Here is a 27,609-nt window from a genome sequence, read left to right as displayed (position 1 = left end):
TTTTTAATGAGTCTTTATCCAGAAAATATTATCAATTTGATGTAAATATTCTTAAATATACAGATTGTAAAGTGGGCAGTAGCTTGTTAAGACTAAGACACTTGGTAACTATATTTATCTTTTAAAACAATTAGCTAAGTATAATGTTTTGAAAGAGGTATTTATATTGTGACCAGATATTATTCCCCAGGTTTTGCATTTTTTCTGATATATTGCATAGGGTGTACATTTTTTTATAATTTGCATCTGATTATTATTCCATTGTTTTTACTGAAATATGATTAATACACAATATCAGTTAATTATACTAAAAAAAATCCAAGATACATATAAAGAAAACATATAGAAAATTCAAAAGAAAACTACCATGTAAATAAAACAGATATTGCACATATACACATTTACCATATATGTAAGATACACTATTATAAACTATTGCTAGAAAGATAAATAATATAATACATCCAAATTGTGAAATTGCAGTTCTTATGGTTGATATTTCATTATTTTAACTTTATAATGAAATTTAAATGTTTCAATCATGTTTAATGTATATCAGCTACAAACTTTAAGACAAAAACAAAATTACACATAAGGTTTGCAGCTGATGATATACATTAAAAATGATTGAAACACTTTTAAATTTAATCACAAGTTTCATTGATCCATTCTCTAAGGGAGCTTACAATTATAAAGTGGAAATGTTTTTAGGCAAATGGAAGACTTCAATTACATATATGTTTGGTTGTCTGCCATAGAACGGGTAGACAAGTGCCTTACTGAACACTTCCAATTGGGGAATTGGAGTATGAGCTACAAATTACCTGAGATTGCAGGGTGATTTTTGTGGGATGGACATTCTTTGTTAATTGTGATATGCCTTCTTTACAGCTTATACCATTTTCCCTTTCCCCTCCAGATAACAAAAAACTAGTTCAAGAGCTCGTAAATGAGGCTCATGAAACACAACTGCCTATAGAGCTGCAGATGGCCCATTTTGCAGGAGAGTGTTAAGATCAAGTGGCTGGTTACTGGGGGATTCCATTTAAAACTGAGCATCTATGTCTTGGATTCAGACCGAATGTAATACTATGGTTCAGTCAATAAAGAAAGATGAACTCTGTGATTTGATGGCAACTCCTGGTGAATCCAATTTTAAAAAGTTCTATTACCGAATATACATAGTCCTTGACTTAAAACCATTTGTTTAACAATCATTTGGAGTTACAATGGCACTGCAAAAATGTACTTATGACCATTTTTCACACATGCTCATTGAAGCATCCCCACAGTCATGTGATAAAAATTCAGATACTTGGAAACAGCCTGTATTTATGATGATTGCAGTGTCTGGGGGTCTTGTGATCCCCTTTTGTTATCTTCTGACGAGCTAAGTCAATGGGGAAATCAATTACTAATGTTACTAATAACAGGATTCACTTAACTGGCAAAAAAGATTGTAAAACAGGACAAATCTCACTTGACTGACTTGCTTAGCAACATAAATTTTGGGCTCAATTGTGGTTGTAATTTAAGGACTACCTATATTCTCTAAAATAAAGTAGGAATAGAGCAGATAAAACAGATAAAGCATGTGTGATGTCTCAAACTGCCCATATGTATATGCCATCTACAAGTAGTTTTCAACTTACAGTTGAGCCCACCATTTGTTAAGTGAATTTTGACCCATTTCATGACTTTTCTTGCCTCAATTATTAAGTGAATCACTGCAGTTGATAAGTTAGTAATCCGGTTGTGAAGTGAATCTGGCTTCCCCGTTGACTTTGCTTATCAGAAGTTTGTAAAAGGGGATCACATGATCTTGGGACATAGCAATGGTAATAAATATGATTCATTAGCCAAGCATCTGAATTTTTATCACATGATCATAGGGATGCTGGAAAGCTGGTAATTGTGAAAAACAGTCGAGTCACTTTTTTCAGTGCCGTTGTAACTTTGAACGGTCACGAAATGAACTGTTGTAAGTCGAGGACTACCTGTACTTGTTTTATTCTAACGGCTTACAACACATGAGAAAAACTATAAATCTATACCTGCTATCAAATAAATCAGTATGCTGTCTTAAAGGACTATTCGTTATATTCTAAAACATTGGGATAAGAATACACCTATGCTTAGTAAGAAAGCTTTTCCAGAGGCAGTGGGATACTACTGAGAATGTCAATCTTCTGGTCTCAGTCAACTCATGCCACCAATTTCTTTCAAGTTGGGTGATTGGTGCATCCTTTTGCTTTTCATTTTTTGCTTTTTTTTTTTAGCGTATGGCACGTCTTAGCCAGGGATCACCGAAGCGGCTGGCTGCCTCTGTGAAAGGATTGTTTTCGGGCGGTGTTATTTTACCCGCAGGATGCCAGAATGCCAATAGACAATCGGGGGAGGCTCCTTTCCTGTCCCTACGTGGTTTATTTGCTCATGGGAATCGGACCGCCAAGCTGCCGAGCGCAGGCTCAGCGTCTTACCATGAGAACAATGTCACTCAATATTATACTATTACTAACTCCTTAACAATCAAGGTCATGAAGAACTAGGCAAACCAAGCCATATAGAACTAGAAAGTTTTGAAATGTATAGTTAAAACTGTTATATCCTGGCAGATGACGTCAGGGATTTCTCCCTGACTGCCGGCATCTGCGATAGCAACAGCCAGGTCGCATCTGATTGGTTAAGACGCGACCTGGCTGAGAGCGGGGAAAATCCGGTGTTCGGATTGGCTGGCTCGTCTGACAGCTTCACATAAATAGCTGTCAGACTAGCCCAGCCGGGATTCTCTCCTGTATCTGCTGTTTGCTGTTGTATGTTAATAAAGCCTTTGAATTTGCCTCACGGTCTCCGCTGTCGTCTGTGCCGACTTAACACTGGCGACGAGGATGGGATTCAGCCGCTGCTGACCCACCGCACGTTACCACCTCGGCACAACCTGACCGGGCAATTTTTTTCTTCTGCCTGACCATCCGGCAATTCTGAGGAGACCATGTCGGCGATGCCAACGTTCGTCTTCTTCAGCTCTGACGGCGAGACCTGGGAAGCGTTCCTGGAGCGCTTCGAGTGCTACCTGATCGCCAACGGCAGACGAGATGTGCCAGACGACGAAAAATGTTTTTTTCTGAGCTGCTGCGGCACGCCAATGTTCAGCGCCGCTCGCTCCCTCGCAGCTCCACAACCAGTCCACTCACTGGACTGGGCCACTCTGACTGAGCGCCTACAGCGCCACTATGCCCCGACCCCGTCCTTGGTCGCGAGGCATTATGCCTTCAGGCGCTGTGTCCAGAAGCCGGAGGAATCTGTGAGCCAGTTCCTCCAGTCGCTCCGCACAGCGGCAATGAGGTGTGAGTTCGCAGATCTGGACCGCAACCTCACTGAACAATTTGTCAGCGGAGTGAAAGACTTGCACCTTCGCCGGCGGCTTCTGTCCCAGGCGGACATAACACTCACCGGGGCCATTGAACAAGCGAGGGCGGCTGAACTCTCGGACGAGTCGATGGCGGAGATGTTCAACCTTCCGCCTTCGCCCGGCCGCACTTGTTTAGTGGACGAGCTGGTCCCTCTGCCGGCCGGCTATACAGAAGAGGGAGCAGTGGCCCGCATCGGCCAGTCGGCCCGAAGACGCGCTCCTCAGCGAGCCCGAGAAGCCACGACTGCCTGCCTGGGCTGCGGAGGCAACCACGACCGCTCGGGTTGCCCCTTTAAGGCTGCCGTCTGCCGCCGCTGCCTTAAAAAGGGGCACCTGGCTCAGGTCTGCAGAGCGCCGTTGCCGATGACACATCGCCAAGAGGAACCACCGACTGCAGCAGTTGCCGCCCCGAGACAAGCAGCCCGACCCGGACGACAGCAGCAGTCATCACGCGGAGGCTGCTATGCCGTGGACGTCGACCAGAACGCCAGCCCTGCAGAGTCGGCCTTCCATACTGGTGCAGGTGCGGAGCGCATCAAGGCGTCGCTCCTAATTGAAGGCTCCCCCTGCACCATGGAAGTGGACTCAGGGTCATCCCGGTCACTCCTCTCGTGGGCAGAGTTCTCTCGCCTCTGCCCAGGCATCCCCAAGACTCAGCTCTCCTCCCCAGACGCAACCCTTCGGGACTACCAGGGGACTTTGATTCCTACCCTGGGTTGTCACCTGGTGCGGGTGGAGTATGGGGACTTTGTGGGGTGCCTCCCCCTCTTGGTTGTAGAAAACCCTTTGCCGGCCCTCCTGGGCCTGGACTGGTTCCCGGCACTAGGCTTGTCAGTGCACGGGATACGTCAAGTAGTGGCCACGCCTCCTGACGTGGCCGACGTGCTAACTCGCTTCGCTGATGTCTTTGATGGGCAGCTGGGGGCATATAAGGGAACACCCATCTCCCTCAATCTCGATCCCCAGGTTGCCCCCATTAGGCTGAAGGCCCGTAGGGTGCCTTTCGCCTTGAGGGCCAAGGTTGATGCGGAGCTGGATAAGCTCATCGCGCAGGGAGTCTTGGAGCCGGTGGATTACTCCAAGTGGGAGACCCCTTTGGTCATCCCGGTCAAGGCGGATGGTTCTATCCGTCTCTGCGCGGACTTTAAATCCACCATTAACCTTGCCCTCCAGGCGAACCCCTATCCAGTTCCAGTAGTGCAGCACTTGCTCCACTCTTTAGGACAAGGCTGCATCTTTGCAAAACTGGATATGGCGCAGGCCTACCAGCAGCTCCCGGTGGATGACGAGGCGGCGGCTGCCCAGACCATCGTCACCCACCGTGGAGCCTTCCGTTGCCGCCGCTTGCAATTCGGCGTTTCCGTAGCCCCGGGGATCTTCCAGAGCCTTATGGAGCGTTTGCTCCATGGGCTCCCTGGCGTGGTTCCGTATTTCGATGACGTTCTGATCGCTGCTAACAGCCGATTGAGCCTCATCGAAATACTTGAGAAGGTCCTCGAACGTTTCAGGGGCGCGGGCTTAAAATTGAAGCGCAGCAAATGTTAGTTTGCTGTGCCGCGGGTGGATTTCCTGGGCTTCACCATTGATGCCCAGGGAATTCACCCCACCCCCTCTAAAGTAGCAGCCATCAGGAACGCCCCCACGCCTGCCTCCAAAACGGAGCTGCAGGCGTTCCTTGGCTTGCTGAATTTCTACGTGCCATTTTTACCACACAAGGCGTCACTAGCCGAGCCGCTGCATCGGTTGCTCGACCGATCGGCAGCCTGGCGCTGGGGCAGCCGCGAAGCGCATGCGTTCGCGGCTGTCAAAGACATCCTGACGTCAGAGGCAGTCCTCGTCCAATATACGGACAAGCTGCCTTTGACTCTTGCCTGTGACGCCTCCCCCGTGGGTTTGGGGGCGGTCCTGAGTCATGTGCTGCCCAATGGCTCGGAGGCCCCCATTGCCTTTTATTCCCGGACACTGACTTCTGCGGAACGCAATTACAGCCAGATTGACAAGGAGGCTCTGGCTGCAGTGTCAGGGATTAAGAGGTTCCACGATTACCTCTATGGGCGGCATTTTACTTTGTTCACCGACCATAAGCCACTCCTTGTGCTTTTGGCGGGAAACAAGCCGACCCCTCCCATTCTTTCCCCTCGCATGACCAGGTGGACAGAGTTCCTAGCTGCCTACAGCTACACTCTGCTCTACCGTCCGGGCAAGCATATAGGGCATGCTGATGCCCTAAGCCGCTGCCCCCTTCCCATTGATGACCCTCCGACAGTGCCGTGCCTGTCGGTTCTGGCCATAGCAGATTTGGCTTTGCCACTCTCTTCCGGAGATGTGGCTGCAAAATCCAGGGCTGACCCTGACCTGTCCCAGGTCATGCTGTGGGTCCAGAGGGGCTGGCCTGAGGGGCCGGTGCCAGAGCACCTTCGCCCTTTCAAGGCCAGGCAGCTGGAGCTGTCACTCCACAGTGGGTGCCTCCTGTGGGGTGACAGGGTGGTCATTCCACCCAGCCTGCGTCACCAGGTGCTGTCCCGCCTTCATGAGGGCCACCCAGGCATAGTGCGCATGAAAGGCCTGGCGCGCAGCTATGTGTGGTGGCCCCGCATGGACGACGAGATAGCGGCTTGGGTGGCTGGCTGCTCCACCTGCCAACTTTCCCAACCGGCGCCCCCGGCTGCCGCTCCGCGGGAATGGGAAATGCCCCGTGGGCCCTGGTCCCGTCTGCACGTGGACTTTGCGGGCCCGTTCAGAGGCCAGGTCTTCATGGTAGTGGTGGACGCCTATTTGCACTGGGTGGAACTCATCCTTATGAGGTCCACCACAGCCGAGGCCACGGTCAGAGAACTGACTAGGCTGTTCGCCACCCACGGCCTGCCGGACGTCATCGTCTCTGACAACGGGCCTCAATTCGCGTCCACCACCTTCCAGCTGTTCCTGGCCTCCCAGGGCATCCGCCATGCCCCAGTCGCCCCTTACCATCCTGCTAGTAATGGCCGAGCGGAACGGGCGGTTCGCTCGGCCAAGGAGGCGTTGGGCAGGATGGAGGGGGCGGACTGGCAGTCAAGGGTGGCTGCTTACCTATTGGTACAGCATGCCACTCCTTGCCCCCTATCCGGAAGGTCTCCAGCTGAACTGCTGATGGGCAGGTGCCTGCGGACCACCTTGGATAGGCTGCACCCGCTCTATTCCAAGGAGCAGCCTGGCAACCTGGGGGCCCCCTCTCGAGATTTTGCGGTGGGAGATCTGGTATGGGCACAGGCGTTCTCAGGGGCTGTTAGGTGGGTGCCTGCCACCGTCACCTCCATAACCGCCCCCTGTTCTTACAGGGTCCAGCTGCATGATGGGACCGAATGGCGGCAGCACCTGGATCAATTGAGGCGCTGCCAGCCGCCCAACAGCAACGACGTCCCCACAGAGTCGACCATCATCGTGACTCCGCCAGCGCCCAATGCCGCATCTTTACCTGGTGCCCTTCCACCAAGTCCAGTCGGCCCGGTCCAGCTGCCCTGGGCCACTCCGGTTACGGACGCCGCCTTCCGGCCGTCCTTAGTTGAGGATGCTCCGCCCGTTTGGCAAGCTCCTCCTGGTTTCCCTCTGGCCTTCCCCGAGTCAGGCCAGGCCTACCCAGTCATTCCCATCTCAAGCCCGCCTTCGGCCGCGCCCCCTCGGCCCTGCCTACCTGTTCCTTGTAGTCCTCCTCCTAAGGTAGGCCCCCAAGATGGTGCCTGGAGCTCCACTCCCTCGCGGGAGGAGCTACCACGGGCACCTCCTTCTCCAGCGCCTTCTGCTGAACTGAGGCGTTCTGGGCGGGTCCGGTGCCGCCCAGCCTGTTTGCGTGAGTACGTCTGTGCGACGTCCGCACATGCGCACTCACTGGGGGGGAAGGGGTGTTATATCCTGGCAGATGACGTCAGGGATTTCCCCCTGACTGCCGGCATCTACGATAGCAACAGCCAGGTCGCGTCTGATTGGTTAAGACGCGACCTGGCTGAGAGCGGGGAAAATCCGGTGTTCGGATTGGCTGGCTCGTCTGACAGCTTCACATAAATAGCTGTCAGACTAGCCCAGCCGGGATTCTCTCCTGTATCTGCTGTTTGCTGTTGTATGTTAATAAAGCCTTTGAATTTGCCTCACGGTCTCCGCTGTCGTCTGTGCCGACTTAACACAAACAATTAGGACAACAAGAATGGGGCACCTAGCAATTTGATATATGTCAAAATGCTCTATTTGAGGGAATGCATTAGAACAAGTTTCCAACTTAGATTTATACTGTGTAATAAATAACTATATTCACACCAAATCTGAAGACTTTATTTCCTCAAACTACGATCCACAGGCTAAATCTGACCCGCCATTTGTTTTTATACAGCCCATGAGCCATGAATGAACAGGCAAGTGGGCCGCAGATTACCAGTGCCATATTTCAGCCAAGGGCCGTGGGTGCGTGAATATCCTAGGTGGCCATAAAGGCCTATCAGTCAGCCTGCTTTCTGACAGGCCGGCACTGTCCAATGGCTACTGTGCTGTTTGGCCTGCAGTCTTGCCATCTATAACTGCAAAGACAGAGGTAGGATCAGGCTCTTGATCAAAAGAATTTCCAGAATCCTAGTTTAGACCAGTTATGTTGCATAGTATGTTCTATTCAACATGCAAAATGAAGCAGGATAGTTTTCTGTCACAGAATGATTCTTGAAATACAGCACTCCCACAGAATGATGCTCTGCTCTGACGAAATATATTTCAGCAAAACAACCTGAAACATATCCCAGTAAAACAAGCTTGTCAACTCATGAGTAGAAATCATAACTGCAGCAAGGGAATGTTCCACTGAAATATTTCTTTTTGGCAAAACATCATTTCAGGGAAAAACATACAAAAAATAATCTGTTTCTGAGATATTGAGACCAGCCAAATTAATCAGTCACATGGTTTTTATTAATATTAGACCCAAAATTTTGGATGGAATCACAACTAGCAGATAGGAGTTTGTTAGCAGCTATCTTTCAAAAGGCAGTTTTGAAGGAAGAAAAGATTCAAAATGTTCAGACTCTGCCTTAAACATACTTATGAGAGCTAGAAGTTCCTATTGCAGTTAGTGTAATTCTTACTTTTTGGACTTCATCCTGTTGTGAAAGTATAGGTAGTCCTCATCTTACATCCATTTGTTTACTGACCATTTGAAATTACACTACTACTGAAAAGTGACTTACAATCAGTACTCAATTATTGCAGCATCCCCAGAGTGAAATGATCAACATTTAGGAGCTTGGCAATTGGCATATATTTCTGAGGGTTGGAGCATTGGGGGGGGGGGGGGTGTTTGTGTCACATGATTAGCATTTGCTACTTTCCCAGCCAGCTTCCAAAAGCAAAGTCAATGGAGTAAATTGTATATGCTTAATGACCATGTGAGCCACTTAACTGCTTAACAACCATGGCAGAAAATGTCATAAACTTACACAACTCACTTAACCACTTTAATTAACAATGGAAATTCTGGTTGTGGTCATAAGTCAAGGACCACATGTACTGATATAGAAGTCTTTTCAGTTCAACTTTATGGAAAGAGATGGGTACTTGTTCTTGGCATATAATTTGACATCTATGTGATATGGTGAACAATCTGCCTCATTACCATCAACATACAGAATTATTATTGGATGTTTTCAATGGCTTCCTTTAAATGGAAAAAGCTGTCAGTTTCATCAATAGGAAACAACATTCAGAATGCAGAATTTAAGATCTATCTGACATTACAGTTCAGGATTCATTTAAGGGTTTCGTGTTTGCACAAACACTGCAGCAGCTGGGTCCATGATCCTCAGCCTACTGGTGCTAATTGAACATCTCACCAATAATGACCAACTTTGTTATGAACCAGCCAAGCCTCTTTATTTAACAAAAGCAAATAGTAAGTTCGTTAGATGACACTACTACGGGTTAATTTCAATAACTCAAACTGTTTCAATCGTTAACTGCCTCCCTCCACCTACAATGTCACAGGCATAATCAAAGAACACGTTTGGTTTGCTGTGAAGCTGTAAATCACTTTAAATTCTACAGAGATGCCAGCATGATGCGATTTTTCACCGGAAGATTTCCACCTGGTGTCAATGCCCTACAACTATCTATATCTGGAAAGTTACATTGGTTTGGCTGGCTTGAAAGTAGTTTTGCTTCATATCCTGCTGTTGGAAGAAATGTCCTTCTGGGTTCGGCTCCAAGTGGGGAAAAAGACACTGGAGACATGGAGGCTGCTTGGAAAGATGGTTTTAATGGTGGACAGGACCGCATGGCTTGAGTCCTGAACAGAAAAGGTAATCACATGCTTCAATGTTGGTGGAGAAGGGAAGAGAAGAAGAAAAAGGGAAGAGAAGAGGCTTGCAGGGCCTTTTATAATCTGTTCTGCCCCACCTATCTGTTTCCTGTTCCTGTGCAAGAAATGTATTCTGATTGGTTGCCAGACTCCCATGGGCCCGTGCAAGGGCAACCCTCTAGGCCAGTGCTTCTCAATTATTTTCTGTCATGCCCCCCCCTAGGAAGAAGAAAACATTTCGCGCCCCCCCCCCGCGCGACTGTAAATAGTATAATTTGTCTATAAAATTGTTATAAGTACACCTCTGCATAACATAGCACACCGGTCTTTCCTCGTCTCCCACCGTAGTCACATGCTTTCTTTCCTCTTTCCCTCTTACTTGTCTATCCTTCCTTCCACCCTCCCTTCCTCCTTCCCTTCCTTCCTGCCTCCCTTCCAGTTCCACTCTTTCCCCCTGCCTGCCTGCCTTCTTTCCTCTTTCCCTATCCTCCTATCCTTCCTTTCTCCCTCCCTCCTTCCCTGCCTCCCTTCCAGTTCCATTCTTCCCTCCTTCCTTCTGCCTCCTTGCCTCCTTTCCTCTTTCCCTCTTGCTTGTCTATCCTTACTCCCTCCTCCCTTTCTTCCCTCCCTCCCTGCCAGCAGCTCCTCCAGCATCCCAGCTGGCAGCAGCAGCACAACAGTCACCGTTACCAGGGGCGAAGGGGTGGCGGTGGCAAGATCGGGCGACCGCCGCCCCTTTGTCCCTTCCCCAACAGCGGCTGTTGCGCTTCTGCTTCCAGACGGAATGCTGGCGGTGGAGCTGTTGGCGGGGTGGCGAGCTACCTGCATAAAGACGCCGCCGAGGGCATGGCAGAATATATCCCGGCTTGAAGTGGCAGCGATGGGGACTGCTCAGAGACTCATCAGAGCCGCGGGCTGGAGCTGTGCAAAAAGTCTGCTTGGGCTGGGGGGGGGGGGAGGGAGGGAAGCCTGGGACAGCCATGCTTCCCTCCCTCCCACCCCCGCCCGAGCAGGCTTCTTGCACAGCTCCAGCCCGCGGCTCCAATGAAAATCCAGTCCAAAGTGCTGCCACTTCCAGGCGGGATATATTATGCCTCGCCCACGCCGCCGCCGTTGCACCCAGATGGAAAGGGAGCCTTCGCGCCCCCCTTTATGGAGCCTCGCGCCCCCCCAGGGGGGCGCGCCCCACTATTTGAGAACCACTGCTCTAGGCCGAGTTTGAATCCAGGTTTGATTGAGTTTAGATGCCATGTGGTCAGTTGAGTAAAAGGCAATATTATCCTGCCTTAATCCCATCACAGCTGAAGAGGAGAACTCTTTATTATGTAAAGTGGACTAGCTTGGCCTTCTTAATGGCCCATTGACAAAGTGGGGATGGGCAGGAAGCTGCAGGAATTTACTTTGTGTTTAAAATGTGTTTCTCCCTTTTTCACATCCAGGAAAATATAATATTCTGCCTTATCAATATTTCCTAGGATATTTCATTTTTCTGGGAGAGGGCTAGGTGATAACTTCCTACACTGCAAAGGGCTGTAGCCCCAAAACATGATTTTTGTACTTCTTAATGTAGAAGCATCCCTTCTGTGCTCTTCGCGGCTTTCTTCCCATCCCCATTTTGTTGTCACTGATCTGAGCCAGACTCGCTTTCTTCAAATGGAAGCTCTGCAGCAGGCCACATTTAAGCTCCAAGGAGGAAAACCAGAGCAAAGCGCGGAAGGGCTGGCGCTCCTCCGTGGCCTCGGCCTTAAATTTTCAATGGTGAAAGCGCCGGAATTTGACTTGCTGAGTCCCTGCATTTCTTTGGATCCTCTCGCTTGCTCCATTAAAGCTACCAGCGCCTGTTACTGTTCCACAGCCAATAACTCATTTTTCTGTTACTACGCCCTGCAAAGGTTTCTCCTTTCCTGCAGCGTCGAGACCAACAGCAAGCTTTACTTGGAAACTGACTCCGCCTTCAATTGTACTTAAACTCTCGTGATTGGCTCACACTTTCATGGGCTTATATCAGTTCAGATCGGATGTTTCCAATAGCTTCTTGGGAATTGTAGTCCTCAAGAAGGAACTGCTTTGGGCCACGATTTACACAAAAGACTTCATATCCCAGCGTGCCGCTGAAACAGTCGAGCTGTGAGGTGTGTGATAAGTCCAGCCTTGGCTGCACTTTATTTTATGCCGGTCCTTATGCTACTGCCTGCCGGCTTCAACCTTAGCTCAGAGTGACAGGATGGATGGGACGTGAGTATTTTGGCATCTCTCCTATTTTAAGATTCTTCCAGAGCTTCCTGGTCGTTTTTTAGCTTTGTTTGAAAAAATCACTAGGATGCTTTACTTATGGCGACGCAAAAGAAAGAAAGAAAGAAAGGAATGAAAAGTCCAGGACGTAATTGGTAATTAAAAATGACACATTTTCCCATGGTCTGAGAAGGGATTTGAATCTTCTGTGATCATCTACCCGTTAATTTTTTAACAAATGGGAATGATTAAAAACAGATATTTGTACTATGCATATATGATGTGATACATAAATTATTGCTATGTGCTCTTTCTCTGTTAAACAATTTAAATCATAAAGAGGCTGTTTGTGGTTTGGTTGTCCTTTCGTTTCACACAAAAAAGTTAATTTTGATAATATTTCATATAATCTAGTCATCAAACTCATTCTTGTATTTTTATACATCATCTTCTTGTTCTGTATTATATTTCACTAGTATATCATAGAAAATATTGAATTGGTTGCAATAGCCATAAACCTTTTCTAGATTAAACATAGTAAAATTGACAAATCCCATATAAATGGCAGAATAAAAAGATACATGGTAAAAATAATCCATTAAAATAGAGGTGCCGAGGGAGTTAGTGACCAAAGAAGGCTGATGTAAAAAGGCTGGTTTGGTAAGAATGCCTGCAGCACATCGGCTTGGAGCCTGGATTCTTGGTACTCTGAGCTCAGAAAACATCAAGAACCCAACACTTTAACATTATTCTCATATATTCTCAGCTATTGGAAAGCAAATCATTCCCAAACATGTAAAAAGGTCACCAATGTAGCTCTTTAAATGGCAGTCCCAGAGAAAAGCCGTTTGAGGGGAATTTGATGTCAACAGAGATGTTTCTTTGGTTCATCTACTTGAAGGATCTAGAACTTTGTCCAAAAATAGAAGCCCTTTTAAATTAAATTAAAACATTGTAACTTTTCCCACAGCATCTGTTGAAATTGACACAATCCCCAGTATCACACCATCAGAAGGTGTGCAAGTAATTACTGGTGCATTTTTATCCTTCACAGTTTAAGAATATTGGCTGAGTACAATAGTCCGCAAATTACAACCACAATTGAGACCAAAATTTCTGTTGTTAAGTGAGTCATTTGTTAAGTGAATTTTGCCCCATTCTATGACCAGTTGTTAAGTGAATCACTGAAGCTGATAAGTCAATAACCTGGTTGTTAACTGGTTGTGGCTTCCCTATTGATTTTGTTTGTCAGAAGGTTGCAAAACATGATCATATGACCTTGGGACAATAAATGAACTGTTGTAAATTGAGGACTACCTATATAAATATTGAACTAAGCTAAGGCACATTGAATTACCATTGGATGAATAGCCCATAATTGGCTGTTTGCATATCATGGTATGATTAATAGAAGGGATGCAAATGCTGAGAAGCAGGAATGGAGCTGAACCCATCCACAAGCCAAGCAGCTTCACATTGGAAGCATGCAGGGAGAAGCAGTAGAGGTTTTATTTCCTGATTTAATTTTTCATTGGATTTTGAGATTACACATTTAAACAGATATAGACTAACAGAAAATTGGAAGGGACCTTGGAGGTATTCTAGTGCTCAGGCAGGAAATCCTATACCATTTTAGATACCGTATTTTTCGCCCTACAAGACGCACTTTTTTACTCCCAAAAAGAGGGTGAAAATCTGAGTGCGTCTTATAAGCCGAATGTAGCCACCTGGGTCCACTGTTCCCTCTAAGGTGCGCGGCAACAAAACACCGCGCGGCAGTTTCCAAATGCCGCGCGGTGTTTTGTACTGTCACAGGCGCCGGAGGCTGGGGAGGTCCTTTGCAGACGGCTAGAACTGGCCGCCCGCAAAGGACCTCCCCGGACTTGTTTTGGTGAGCGCGGGGTGACTGACTCTAGTTCAGCAAAGCAAGCCCGGGGAGGTCCTTTGTGGGCGGCCAATCCTAGCTGCTTGCGCCCGGCGCTGCGGCTAAAATAAACCCTCAAAGCCCCTGCCGCTACTGGAATATCTGCTGCCGCCTCCTCCTCCTCTAACAGCACCACATTTGCTGCCCGACGCTGCGGCAGATTTCCTGACAGTGAGAAGTGAAGCTGCCAAAGCTCCCACCAAAGCTCCCGACGACGATGAGCCCCTGCCAGAATAACAGCTGCCTCCTCCTCCTCCTCCTCCACCACATTTGGAGTGAAGCCGCCAAAGCTCCTGCTGGCGCCCCCACCCATGGCAGCGGCGGTGGCGCGTCCCCCTCCACTCGGAGCATCTGAGCTGGGCACCGCGTTATCCTGCTGCCCCCTCCTCCTCTGCTGTGCTTTTGAGGAGCCATGAGGCTTTTTTCCCCCTGCTGCCCTCCACCGCCTTCCTGCCCGTGGCAGCGGCAGCAGTGCCTCCCCCTCTGTTCGGAGCATCTGAGCTGAGCCCCGTTACCCCTGCCCCCTCCTCTGCTGTGCTTTTGAGGAGCCATGAGGCTTTTCCCCCCTGCTGCCCTCCACCGCCTTCCTGCCCGTGGCAGCGGCAGCAGTGCCTCCCCCTCTGTTCGGAGCATCTGAGCTGAGCCCCGTTACCCCTGCCCCCTCCTCCTCTGCTGTGCTTTTGAGGAGCCATGAGGCTTTTTCCCCCTGCTGCCCTCCACCGCCTTCCCGCCCGTGGCAGCGGCAGCAGCGCCTCCCCCTCTGTTCGGAGCATCTGAGCTGAGCCCCGTTACCCCTGCCCCCTCCTCCTCTGCTGTGCTTTTGAGGAGCCAGGAGCCGCGGGAGCCAGTAGGAAGGTGGCGGAGGGCAGCAGGGGGAAAAAAAGCCTCATGGCTTCTCAAAAGCACGGCGGAGGAGGGGGGGCAGCAGGGTAACGCGGTGCCCAGCTCAGATGCTCCGAGTGGAGGGGGACGCCCCGCCGCCGCTGCCACGGGTGGGGGCGCCAGTGGGAGCTTTGGCGGCTTCACTCCAAATGTGGTGGAGGAGGAGGAGGAGGAGGCAGCTGTTACTCTGGCAGGGGCTCGTCGTCGGCATCTTCAGCAGCAGCCCTGCCCCCTGTGAAAAAAACCGAAGATGGAGCAGATCCACGCAGATGACATCGCTGCAACATGACTGGAGGAGGAATTCTGGGAGTTGAAGTCCACAAGTCTTAAAGCTGTCAGGTTTGAAGACCCCTGGGTTTTTTTTTCTAAAGGGTTAGGGGTGCAAGGGTCTTGCAACTTGACAGCTTTAAGACTTGCATGCTTCAATGCCAGAGTTCCTGACCCAACATTTTGGTTACTAAGGAGGAGCGTTGTTAAGTGATACTATATAACACTTTTAATTAAGCGGGTACCTTGAATAAACATAACTTTGAGTTTCAAATAATACTGATTTTGTTGTTGTCTTAGGTGACGCCTGTGAAAAAAATTCAGGTGCTGCTCAGGCATAAAAATGTGCCGCTCAAATACTATACTTTTCTGCTCACACTGAAAAAAAATTAGAGGGAACATTGCCTGGGTAATCTAAAAATGGGGGACATAAAATTGTTCTTAAACTGCTGTTAACTTTATACAGTTGATATAAAATATTTTACTACAGTATTTGGTTCAGAATCTTTTTTTTCTAGATTTTCCTCCTTTAAAATTGGGTGCGTCTTATATTCCGGAGCGTCTTATAGGGCGAAAAATACGGTAAATGATTGTCCAGTTTTTTCGTAAAAATTACCACTGTTGGAGCATTCATAACTTCTGGAGGCAAGCTGTTCTACTGATTAATTGTTCTGTTTTACTTATCCAATGGGTTTATTTCTTTACATTTTCTATTACATGTGGCTGTAGCTAGTTTTATTTTATCCACAGTTATTTCATAGTTTAGTTTTAAGCTGGAATCCTAAAAAACAAGCTTCAGACACTGCTTGGATCCTAATGCTTGGACATTTTTCATTTGCAATGCTAGGATGAAGGCTTTACCTGAGGTCTCTCTTTTGCTTTTCACTCCTGTTAGATATTTACGGAAAAGAGGAGGCCCATATAAGACAGAACCAGCCACAGACTTAACCCGCTGGCGTTTGAGTAATGAAGAAGGTCGGCAGCAGTGGCGATATCTAGCAGATGGCGAGGGTGTGGAGCGGGAGCAGACTGCACTGGAGGCTCATTCTCTAGGGCTGGACACAGTAAGTGACTGATGCTGTTGTGAATATGAGATAGGAGGGGGATGGGCAGCTTGCAAAACTCTCAGCAATTTTTTTTAAGTTTAGGAAGCAGGCCAGCTTGTCTGTTGCAAAATATTTCTGTGCTCTAGCAGACATGGAAGAGAGCAAATTCACAGTGCATCTTTGGGTCATGTGAGGCACTGTGAAGATCTGTGGAGCTCTACTGTTAACATGAGTATCCAGGAATTGTCCCATGACGCACATTGTCTTTGCAAAAGGGAAAATGGTAATGGTGGGTGAGCGCTCCATATTTCTGGGGAGCTTGTCTGTTATTACTTAATTTCTTTTGGAAAAGGGGCAAATATGGTGAAACTGAATTGCTTGGCAAAAACCTCTGAAAGGACAAAACTGTAATAAGATGTGATGGATTCAGGTGGTCTATGTACACATGTCAGTGCTGGCCCTCTGTAAATTGGGGAAAGGATGCAAAAGCAATCTACAGCTCTCTTTTTAGAAAGATACCATCTGAAATACATGACTTAAACGGCAGACTTCAACTTTTAATCTTCTGTAATTAGAACTATTACTTCCCAGTATATACAAGAAAGTGTTTGAAGATGGCTCATATTCTATATATTTCTCTTACCAGTATCTTTTAGTGTTTCATGCATCAGTGTGTTGGATCTGGGTCCAGAAGCAATACTCAGCAGATTCTCACAAGATGAAAGAGTTTACTACCCTTTAGGAAGCATACAGATACTGGCTGGTTCCATAAAACAGTAGATTAGATGAAAGCAGGGCTAGATAACCTGTGGTTTATCGTACAGTAGGATTGGTCTAGTGCAGTGGTCGGGAAGCCGCGGCTCGCGAGCCACATGCGGCTCTTTACACATTTTAATGCGGCTCTTCTGTGTGCCGGGCGCCCGCTCCCCTCCCTCCTCTCGGGCACTTCAAAACAAGCGCCCCTTTCCCTTTTTTCTTTTCGACCCACAATGATTAGGGAGGATCCTGAAGTCGGGCGGGGACGAGAAGTGAGGAGGCAGAAAAAGAAACGGAGGCTAAGGAGCTTCCCCCCCGCCCCCTCCCAACAAAAATCTAACCGGGGAGCCGGGCAGGCAGTAGCAAATTAGCCGATCACGCCGCGTGATCTGTTAATTTGCTACTGCCCACGCGGCGTGATCGGCTAATTTGCTACTGCCCGCGCGGCTCCCCTGTTAGATTTTTGCTGGGAGGGGGCGGGGGGGAAGCTCCTTGGCCTCCGTCTCTTTTTCTCCCTCCTCGCTTCTTGGGGCTCCACCAATGGGGGAGCAAGGCCCGCCCAGCGCCAGGCTTTGGGCTAACACAGAGGTCTGCAAAGTTGGCTGTTTTAAGACTGGTGGACTTCAATTCTCAGAATTCTGGGAGTTGAAGTCCACCAGTCTTAAGAGCCAATTTTGCAGATCCCTGGGCTAATATGATTGATGCCCTTGGTGGACTTCAATTCTCAGAATTCTGGGAGTTGAAGTCCACAAGTCTTCAAGCTCTCAGGTTTGAAGACCCTGGTTTTTTTTTTCTAAAGGGTTGGGGGTGCGAGGGTCTTGCAACTTGACAGCTTTAAGACTTGCATGCTTCAATGCCAGAGTTCCTGAGCCAACATGACTGGAGGAGGAATTCTGGGAGTTGAAGTCCACAAGTCTTAAAGCTGTCAGGTTTGAAGACCCCTGGGTTTTTTTTTTCTAAAGGGTTAGGGGTGCAAGGGTCTTGCAACTTGACAGCTTTAAGACTTGCATGCTTCAATGCCAGAGTTCCTGAGCCAACATGACTGGAGGAGGAATTCTGGGAGTTGAAGTCCACAAGTCTTAAAGCTGTCAGGTTTGAAGACCCCTGGGTTGTTTTTTTTCTAAAGGGTTAGGGGTGCAAGGGTCTTGCAACTTGACAGCTTTAAGACTTGCATGCTTCAATGCCAGAGTTCCTGAGCCAACATGACTGGAGGAGGAATTCTGGGAGTTGAAGTCTACAAGTCTTAAAGCTGTCAGGTTTGAAGACCCCTGGTATTTTTTTTCTAAAGGGTTAAGGGTGCAAGGGTCTTGCAACTTGACAGCTTTAAGACTTGCGTGCTTCAAATGCCAGAGTTTATTGAAACTAAAAACAGTGTACCATCCTATGTATTTTCGGTTTTAAAAATGTGGCTCTCAAAATAAATTTCAATCGTGGTTTTGGCGAGATTTGGCTCAGTTGAAAAAAAAGGTTGCCCACCACTGGTCTAGTGCTTAAGGCATCAGGCTAGAAAGTGTGAAACTGAGTTCTAGTCCTGCATTAGCCATTAAAGCCTACTGGATGACCTCGAGCCAAGCATTCTCTCTCCACCCAACTCACCTCACAGGGTTGTTGTGGGGAAAATAGGAGGAGGAAGGTGTTCTGAATATGTTTAATCATTTGTAAAAAATAATAAACAAAGAACAAGTAAACAAATTCACTATGAATCTTTTCTGGCTGGTATCTGAGAACTGTTTTTGGTTTGCCTAGGGAGCAAATCCAAGGTCAGTTGCTATCCTTTCTGTTGTACCAGAATCAGGGAGAGAGAGCAGCTAAGTGCCCCTCCATACGTTGTACTGCTTGAATAAAGCAGGAGACTTCAGTAAACATCTTTATACATATGCCAGTTCTCTTTAGACTTTTATGGACCTACAGTCTGGTCATTTATATTACTTTATTCTTTCTACTTTGCAGACTAAAGTCTTCCCAATCTTGCCTACAGCCTGTACTGCAGAAGAGGCAGCGCTAAATGGGATGAAATTTTTTGCAGGCCTACAAGCAGAGGATGGTCATTGGGCTGAGGATTATGGAGGACCTCTCTTTCTGTTGCCAGGTATTATTACAACAAAGGTCCCAATAGCTTTTTCTCAGAGATGGTCATGCATTGGTCAGATGATCAGTGTTTTGTATCCAAGGCAAAAAAATCTGCTAAGCTATATTGGTTGAAGCTACTTCAGAATTAATTACCATATTTTTCAGAGTATAAGACGCACAAGAGTATAAGACGCACCAAGGTTTTGAAGATGCAAATTTTTTAAAAAAGTAGGTAGGTAGATAGAGGGACAGAGAGGGAGAGAAAGAGAGAGAAATACAGTAAGTAGGTAAGGAGAGAGAGATAATAGGTAGGTAGGTAGGTAGGTAGGTAGGTAGGTAGGTAGGTAGGTAGGTAGGTAGATAAAGGGAGAGCGAGAGCGAGAAATACAGTAGGTAGGTAGGAAGAGAGAGAGTGTGTGTGTAGGTAGGTAAGTAGAAGGATAGAGAGAAATATAGAAATACAGTAGATAGGTAGGGAGAGAGAGAATAGGTAGGTAAGTAGATAGAGGGATAGAGAGAGAGGGAGGGAGGGAGAAATACTGTAGGTAGGTAGAGAGAGAAAGTGTGGGTAGGTAGGGAGGGAGAGGGATAGAGAGAGAGAAATAGGGAGAGAGAAATACAGTAGGTAGGTAGGGAGAGAGGGTAGGTAGGTAGAGGGATAGAGAGAGGGAGGGAGAAATACAGTAAGTAGGTAGGGATAGAGAGTGTAGGTAGGTAGGTAGATAAAGGGATAGAGAGAGAGAAATAGAGAGAGAGAGAGGGATAGAGAAATACAGTAGGCAGGTAGGGGGAGAGAGAGTGAGTGTAGGTAGGTAGGTATAGGGATAGAGAGAGAGAAATAGAGAGAGAGAGAGAAATACAGTAGATAGGTAGGGAGAGAGAGAGTAGGTAGGAAGGTAGGTAGATAGAGGAATAGAGAGTGAGCGAGAAATACAGTAGGTAGACAGGGAGAGAGAATAGGTAGGTAGATGTTTCCAGATGTATTTATCCATGTTCTGGAGAAGGAAATCACTGACAATCTGCAGCACCTAAGACTTGTTTCTGCTGGCACAGCACTTGATCAATGTAATTCTCATCAATTAGTTAAAGAGCTTTCCAAAAGGGAAAAAAAGTTTTTGCACTATGCAAACATCCCAAAAACGGCCCATTTTTTGTGAAAACGGGCCCATTTTCTTTCAAATAAAAGGCACGAATAGCCTTGGGAGGGCTTGCAGAGTGCTCCTGGAGGGGCTGGGGGGGGGGATGAGCAAATAATGGCCCATTTTCCACAAAAATGGGCCCATTTTTTGTCAAAAAAAATGCTTATGGAGGCTTATAGAGTACTACTGGGGGGGGGGCAAAAACGGCCCATTTTTTGCTTATTTCTGCCCTTCCCAGCCCCCAGGATCTCTGAAAGCCTCCATAATGGCATGCACTGCCATTTTGGTGAAGGGGTGGGGCTTCAGGAGGCAAAAAAAAATGCTGTATTCGATGTATAAGACGCACCCAGATTTTCAGCCTCTTTTTTGAGGAAAAAAAGTGTGTCTTATACTCTGAAAAATATGGTAAATGTTTCTCTACATGCTACCAATTATTGACTAATAGTATGAAAGGAATAGACAGCTAGAACAAATTGGCTCATGAGGGTGATGAGTTTAAAAGACAGGTCTGTCTCCAGGCCTCTTGGAATCTTTTAAGGCTAAGTTCATTGGATTTCAGCAGAAGCTCAGAGACCATTCATTATTTCAACAGCTTGTTGTTGCTGCCTGAAAAGGCTTTCCAGCCTTAACTGCATTTTCTACCTTCTGGTCTTCTTCCAACAGGACTTCTGATTGTATGCCATGTTGCTAAGATTCCACTCCCAGAAGAAAGTAGGAAGGAGATGGTGCGTTACTTGCGTTCAGTGCAACTCCCAGATGGAGGATGGGGCCTGTGAGTAAAGCTTAAAAGCCGTTGCTTCAGAAGGACTTTTGCAACTTTCTGCTATTTCATTATCGGGGTAGTGGTGGTGGCAGCAGCACTAGCAACATTTCAGTTCTCCTCAACCTAAAAAGAGATGTCCCAGAATCTTTTTTTTCAGTTGTAAGTATCTGACAGTCACCCCTTTTCCAGCTGGCAAATGCCATCCTGGTTCAGAAGGGACTGATATGCCGTTCTTGGTGTGGGCAGTGTGAATTCATAAGCATATTACACAGTGGCATATCATACATGTTTGAACCAAAGGCATAAAAAAGCAAAAGCTCTTATTGCTGATGGGCATCAATGCCTAGCCAATTACTTCAGGAGCAAATGGTTGGGATTCCTAATGAGAAGATGGTACCTGTTTCAGGAATTGGCCAAGAGTGTTTAGTGCCTTAAGAAACCAGTAAGAAATCTACAATTACTTTGCATTTTTAAAGGGTAGTAGAAATTTGGTATCTTGCAAAAATCTACTATTGCAGTGAAATATTTTATAAAGCCTTGGAGAATCTTTCTCAGTCTTATGTAACACATTTGTTAAGTGAATTTTGCCCTATTTTATTATCTCTCCTGCCATAGTTGTTAAGTGAATCACTGCAATTGTTAAGTTAGTAACATGGTTGTTAAGTGAATTTGGCTTCCCCATTAACTTTGCTTGTCAGAAGGTCACAAAGGGTTCCCCATTAACTTTGCTTGTCAGAAGGTCACAAAGGGTGAGCCTGGCATACTGCAACCATAACTATAAGTCAGTTGCCAAGCATCTGAATTTTGATCATGTGACCACAGGGAAGCTGTGGTAGGTAGGTAGAGGGATAGAGAGGGGGGGGAGCTGCAACAGTCATAAGTGTGAAAAATGGTTATAAGTCATTTTTTTCAGTTCTTCTGTAACTTTTAGCAATTACTAAACAAATGGTTGTTAGTTGAGAATTACCTGTATAGTTATTTCTAACATTTTTCTATCTCTAGGAAATATACAAAACATCAACTTGAACCAAAAAAGTTTGTGCATAATCTGTGCTTTTTATCCCTTATTTCCTTTGCTGCCAGTACTTTGTTTTATCCAATTTATCTGCTATTGCAATGGCCTCTAGCTTATTTTGTTTTGTATCTTATATATGTCTTTGGTCATGTTGACTAATTTTTATTAATTTGGGGGTCCAACATAGTTCACATCTGTGTTTATTAATAACATTTGTCCTGTTATAATCTACACTAATTCAAACATAAGCATAGGTTTCCCTTTACATAAAACACTACTTTCTTAATAACTGTCCAGTAATTCTAGCGTCAAGATTGAGAGAGGATTGCCTTGAGCAGAGGATTGGACTAGAAGACTTCTGAGGTTCCTTCCATCACTAGGATTTTATTACCAAAATAGTATAAAATAAAGGCAGAGGGAATGACTTTGGTAGAAAAAAAGTGTGAGAATGGGAGGGAGGGCTTAGAACAGACAGTGGCTTTGTTTGGAATAGGTGGAAATTCTGTTGCTTAGTCCTATTTATGTTTCTTAAACCTTACAAAGTTTGAAAACTCAGCAAATGAAAATGATATGAATTTCAGGAAAACTTCTTAATGCTAGTTTAATGTGTAGTCTTGAAAACTATAAAAATAACTTCCAGACAAATTCATAGCAGATCAATTAAGGTGGAGTTACTTTAAAATGCTTCCTACCCACCTATGGGCTGGGAACTCCTGGCTGGTTCCTGCAGTTGTTACCAATGCTTCTTCTAACAGATACATTAATGGTAGCTATAGATACTGAAATGTCCAGACTTCTTTGTTTTCTTTTTAAAGCTATCCTTCCTATAGTTATATTTCTTGGAAAGAAATTTTAGATTTATTGCATTGTTAAAATGCGCTAATAGCTTCCTTTCACAAATGAGGTTGAGGAATTACTTTCTGTCTAAAAGACATTGTCTTCTGTCTTCCACATTGTCTGGAAGGTGGAATGTTTAATTAATAGAAGAGAGAAAGAAACTCAAAACAGCCCACATAACACCATACTCCTAATATTTATATGGCATCCTGGATGAATAGGAAACAAATCCATAGAGTTGTTATCACTAGTGCTCATTAAGCTTTGCTTCTCTGATTTATCATCTGAATGCTTAGGGATTACAGTATTAATTTTTCCTATTTCTGGTGAATTGATTCTGCAAGCAAACTGTAATTCTACCTAATCTCAATCTGCAGCATTATATTTCTCTTTTATGCATTTAAAATAAAACTCTAAAATATAGTCATTGTTAGTTAAGTTGTAATAAAATTACTCCATGCTCTTTTATTTTGCCTTCTTTGGTTTAATCAGTTCTTAAAAATTCACAGAACTTGAAGAACAGTTGGGTTTTCTTGTGTGAACACATCTACCTAACACTTTTATTGTTTGTTATCTGTTAGACACATTGAGGACTTGTCTAAGGTATTTTCTACTGCTCTGAACTACACGGCCATGCGTATTCTTGGAGTCAGCGCTGATGATCCAGATTTAGTGAAGGCTCGAAATAACCTCCACAGCAAAGGTGAATGACCAGCTGGAGCCTGGAAATAAATGTGGCTTTTATTTTTCATTTTACCATCATTTGATGCCTTTGGAAAAATGACTCTCTGTTTACAGAATATTTGCAAATTATGGTTTATGTGTTTATGGATTAAGTTGATTTCATCTCTTAGTGACCATATTGGTACAGTGTCTTCAGAAATATTTATCCCTATTCTGGCCCTTCAGGTCTTCCTATTTTCATCTTTAAAGCACTCCATGGCACGGGACCTAGTTACTTGCGGGATCGCATCCTCCCACATACATCCCTGCGGCCAATTCGCTCACACAGGGAGGGACTTCTCCTGGTGCCGTCCACTAGGCAATGCCAACGGGCGACACCAAGGAGTAGGGCCTTCTCTGTGATGGGCCCAACCCTCTGGAATGACCTCCCCCCCCGACATTAGAACCACTTCTGACCTCCGCTCCTTCCGGCAAAAATTGAAGACTCACCTGTTCCGATTAGCAGGCCTGGCATAATTACAACTGTCCCTCCTGGCAAATGTATTATTATCTGGTTATTTTAGGGTTTTTTAATCTGTTGTGTCTGTTTTAGGGATTTTAAAAAATTATATTTATTCAGCTTTGTACAGTTCTTTTAATTGCATTTTAACCTCCTCCAAACTGTACATATTTAATTTTTTATTGTATTTTTGTGATATTCTCTATGGACTGTACACCGCCCCGAGTCCCTTCTGGGAGAGGGGGCGGTCTAGAAGCACAAATAAATTGAATTGAATTGAATTGAATTGAATTGAATTCAGTGTCTTTATTAGTGTCAATACTACTTCTTGTCATTTGTAACAGCTTTCTGAAACTCTTTATTAGGTTGCTTCCTGAGATCTTTGCCTATATTTACTGTTTTCTTTTTGGCAATTTCCACTTCTTATTCTGACATCTAGTGTTCTTTATTCTATTTTTGGCAGTGTTTTTTCACAGTCATTCTTAACAATTTCTCTGATATTATTCCTCATTTCCTCTGATTCTCTGTCAAATTAGGTTCAGGGCTTCCAAGCAATTCCTGACACTCTTCTTTAAAATGGTGGATATATGCTCAAGATTGTATCATAGAAACAAGTTGGCTTTGTTCTTATGCTTTAGGTTAGTTTGGAACCTGTACATGAACAGTTCATGATCTGTTCCTTTTTTAATATTTTTTTATTAAATGTTTTGATCTTTAAAAACAGTAGGGAAGACACAGCAAAGAAAAAAACACAATAAGACAAAACAAAACACAGAACATACATAACAATATACAATAATTTTACAGCTTTCTCTAGCAGCTTTCTTTCTTAGCTTTTATAATTCTCCCTTCTGCATTGCCTTCCTCTCACTATAACCTTTTCCTATGATTTAACAAACATAATATTAACACTTACAATAGTGTTAATTGTATAACTATAAATAGTGTTACATTATTTATATCCATATATTTGTATTCTCTATTTTCTGTCTTGGCTTCTGTTTTCTAGCCACTTGTACATTTTATTCCATACTTTATAGAAGTCCGATTCTTCTCTTTCTTTTAGTTCTATTGTCATTTTATCCATTTCTGCGCATTCGAGTATTTTCCTGATTGTAGTTTCATCTGAGGGTGTATAGATTTTTTTCCAGTTTCGTGCGATGGCAATCCTGGCTGCAGTGAGTATGTGTGTGATTATGTATTGAGATTGTCCATTTTTTTATCCAGCAGTCCTAATAAGAATGTTTCTGGTTTGAGTTCTATTTTTCGCTCAGTAATTTCTTCTAACCACTTCCAAATTTTGCACCAGTACTTCCTTGTGATGGGGCACTTCCACCACATGTGATAGAATGTTCCAGGCTTGTGGTTGCATCTCCAACAATTAGGGGATAAATTTGGGTACATTTTGGCCAATCTCGCTGGAGGCAAATGCCATCTATAAAACATTATATAGAGATTTTCTTTGTAAGCTACTGCTGTCGTAAATTTATAATTTCTTTCCCACAGTTTATCCCATTTTTCTAACTCTATATTATGGCCAAAATTTCTTCCCCAGCTAATCATTGTCTCCTTTACCATCTCTTCCTCCATTTTATATTCTAAAAGAAAATTATATAATCTAGTGATCATTTTTCCTACCATTCCTAGTAATATTTTATCTAATTCCACTTGTGTCTCATATATTCAGTATTGTTTCCGCTTTTTAAAATCTTGTTTTAATTTGTAGGTAGGGCCACCATTCCATATTTATTCCCTGTGCTTTCAGATCTTGTACTGATTTTAGTTCTCCTTTTTCATCTAAGAGGTCTGCATATCTTACCATTTTACTAAGGTGTATAGTGTATGGATATGTCATTGCCTCCATGGTTGATAACCAGCTTGGGATTTTCAGGTAGTGAGTTTTTTTTATTTTTCCCCAGACCCTAAACAGAGCATCCCTTATTATATGTCTCTGAAAGTAGGAATGGGATTTAGTCTTTCCCTCCCAGAGGAAGCCATGCCAGCCTAGTTGGAGATCGTGTCCTTCTAGCATAAGGATTCTTTTATTTTTTAATTGGATCCAGTCTTTTAGCCATGTTAGGGCTGCCGCCTGGTAATATAGCTCCCTGTGGTGACCCAGCAGGATCCTTTGCAGCTGCTGAGCGACTCAAATAGCGACGATCCCTATAAGTCAGCTATGGAGGAGGTGGAGGACCCTGGGCAGGGTTCAGACACAGAGCAGGGACCAGAGAAGCTGGTTGGCCACCAGGAGGCACCTGAGGCATGGAGCAGTGGGGAAGACTGGAGGGAGTTTGTCTCTGATGCCAGATTAAGACGGGCAGAGAAACGAAGGCAACAGCTGCTCTGGAAACAAGCTCATAAAAGATAATGAAGCTCAGGTGGTTGGGGCGTGGCCCCTCCCAAGAGCTTATATAAACAGAGATTTTGGGAGGAGATTTCTTGCAGGGCACAACTGTTTAAAGTAATCTGCAGTACGTCTGGTCTGAACTGTTTTGGATTCCTGTTTGTAACATGCTGGAGAAGCTGTTATCTTTATCTATTGGAGTCTGGGTTGCTGCCAAGGTTCTTACCTGTGGGTTCGTGTTTGGGCTTTCAGCCACCAAGATTGTAGTTCTCTTATTAAAGTGTGGCATCCAGCTAAGCCTGTGTTGGCATTCATTACTGGATGGAGGGGGGTCAGAACAGCTCCCAATCTGGGAGTCCAAAGCTGCCTCTTTTCTACTATCTTGTAAAAGTTTGTATTTAATACACGTTTTTTTCCCTGACCAAATAAATTTGATACCATTTTATTTAGTTGTTCGAAAAAAAAATTCTCTAATTTAATCAGTATTGTTTGAGAGTAATTTGGGTAGTATATTCATTTTGATTGTTGAGATTCTGCCAATTAGTGATATGTGTAGTTTAGTCCAATTGTCCAAATCTTTTTGTATCTGTCTTAGCAGTTTGTTGTAATTATCTTCTTTTAGTGTAATACATTTTGCCGATAGCCATATTCCCAAATATTTAATTTTCTTGGCCCTCGAAATTCCTAGTTTCTCCTCTAGTTCTTCATTTTGTCTTTTGGTTAAATTCTTAGTTAATATTTTAGTTTTCTCTTTATTTATTTTAAGCCCTGCCACTTTATTGAATTGATTTATATCCTGTAATAGTTTTAGTCCAGTTTCTTGGGGTTTCTGTATGATAAACGCAAGATCGTCTGCAAAGGCCTGCACTTTATATGCCTGTGTTCTAATTTTCAGTCCCTTTATGTCCTTATTTTGCTGATTTGTGATATCAATGTCTCTAATGAGAGGATAAATAACAGGGGGGATAGCGGGCATCCCTGTCTTACCCCTTTGGTTATGCTGAAGTCCTCTGTTGCTTTCCCATTTAGTATTATTTTTGCCCTCTGACTTGAATATATTGCTCTGATCATCCTGATGAATTTCTCTCCGAAGTTCATTACTGCTAATTGATTTATAAGAAAATCCCAATTCAGGTTATCAAATGCTTTTCGTGCATCAATAAATATCAATGCTGTTTGTTTTCCTGGATGTATCTCGTAGTATTCTAATATGTCCATTATTGTTAGTATATTGTTTTTTATGTGTCTGTTGGGTAAAAATCCGTTTTGGTCTGGGTGTATGATTCCGTTTAATATATTTTTAATTCTTTCTGCCATTATTGTCATAAATATTTTATAATCAGCATTTAGCAGCGAGATTGGCCTATAATTTTGGATCTTTTGTTTTCAGCATTGTCTTTGGGAATTAGTGTTATTAGTGCCTCCATCCAGG

General features: G+C 44.9%; 1 protein-coding gene across 4 annotated transcripts in view; it reads left to right on the top strand.

Moving 5' to 3' along the window:
- Positions 1-11,758: 11,758 nt before the first annotated feature.
- LSS (lanosterol synthase) overlaps positions 11,759-27,609 on the top strand; it is a 72,393-nt gene continuing 56,542 nt past the window's right edge. For 2 of the 4 annotated variants that reach the window (XM_081944014.1, XM_081944013.1), the window contains exons 1-5: positions 11,779-11,954; positions 15,920-16,088; positions 18,777-18,915; positions 20,699-20,807; positions 23,232-23,353. In XM_081944014.1, coding sequence (XP_081800140.1) covers positions 11,944-11,954; positions 15,920-16,088; positions 18,777-18,915; positions 20,699-20,807; positions 23,232-23,353 — 550 coding nt within the window. In that variant the 5' untranslated portion in view covers positions 11,779-11,943. Of the gene's footprint in view, positions 11,955-11,981; positions 12,107-15,919; positions 16,089-18,776; positions 18,916-20,698; positions 20,808-23,231; positions 23,354-27,609 lie in introns of those variants that run through there. The other 2 variants (XM_081944016.1, XM_081944015.1) reach the window with 2 other exon arrangements.

Source organism: Natrix helvetica (assembly GCF_964273705.1).
Source record: "Natrix helvetica genome assembly, chromosome: 2".
Taxonomy (NCBI): domain Eukaryota; kingdom Metazoa; phylum Chordata; class Lepidosauria; order Squamata; family Natricidae; genus Natrix; species Natrix helvetica.
This window is presented reverse-complemented; position numbering and strand designations above follow the sequence as displayed.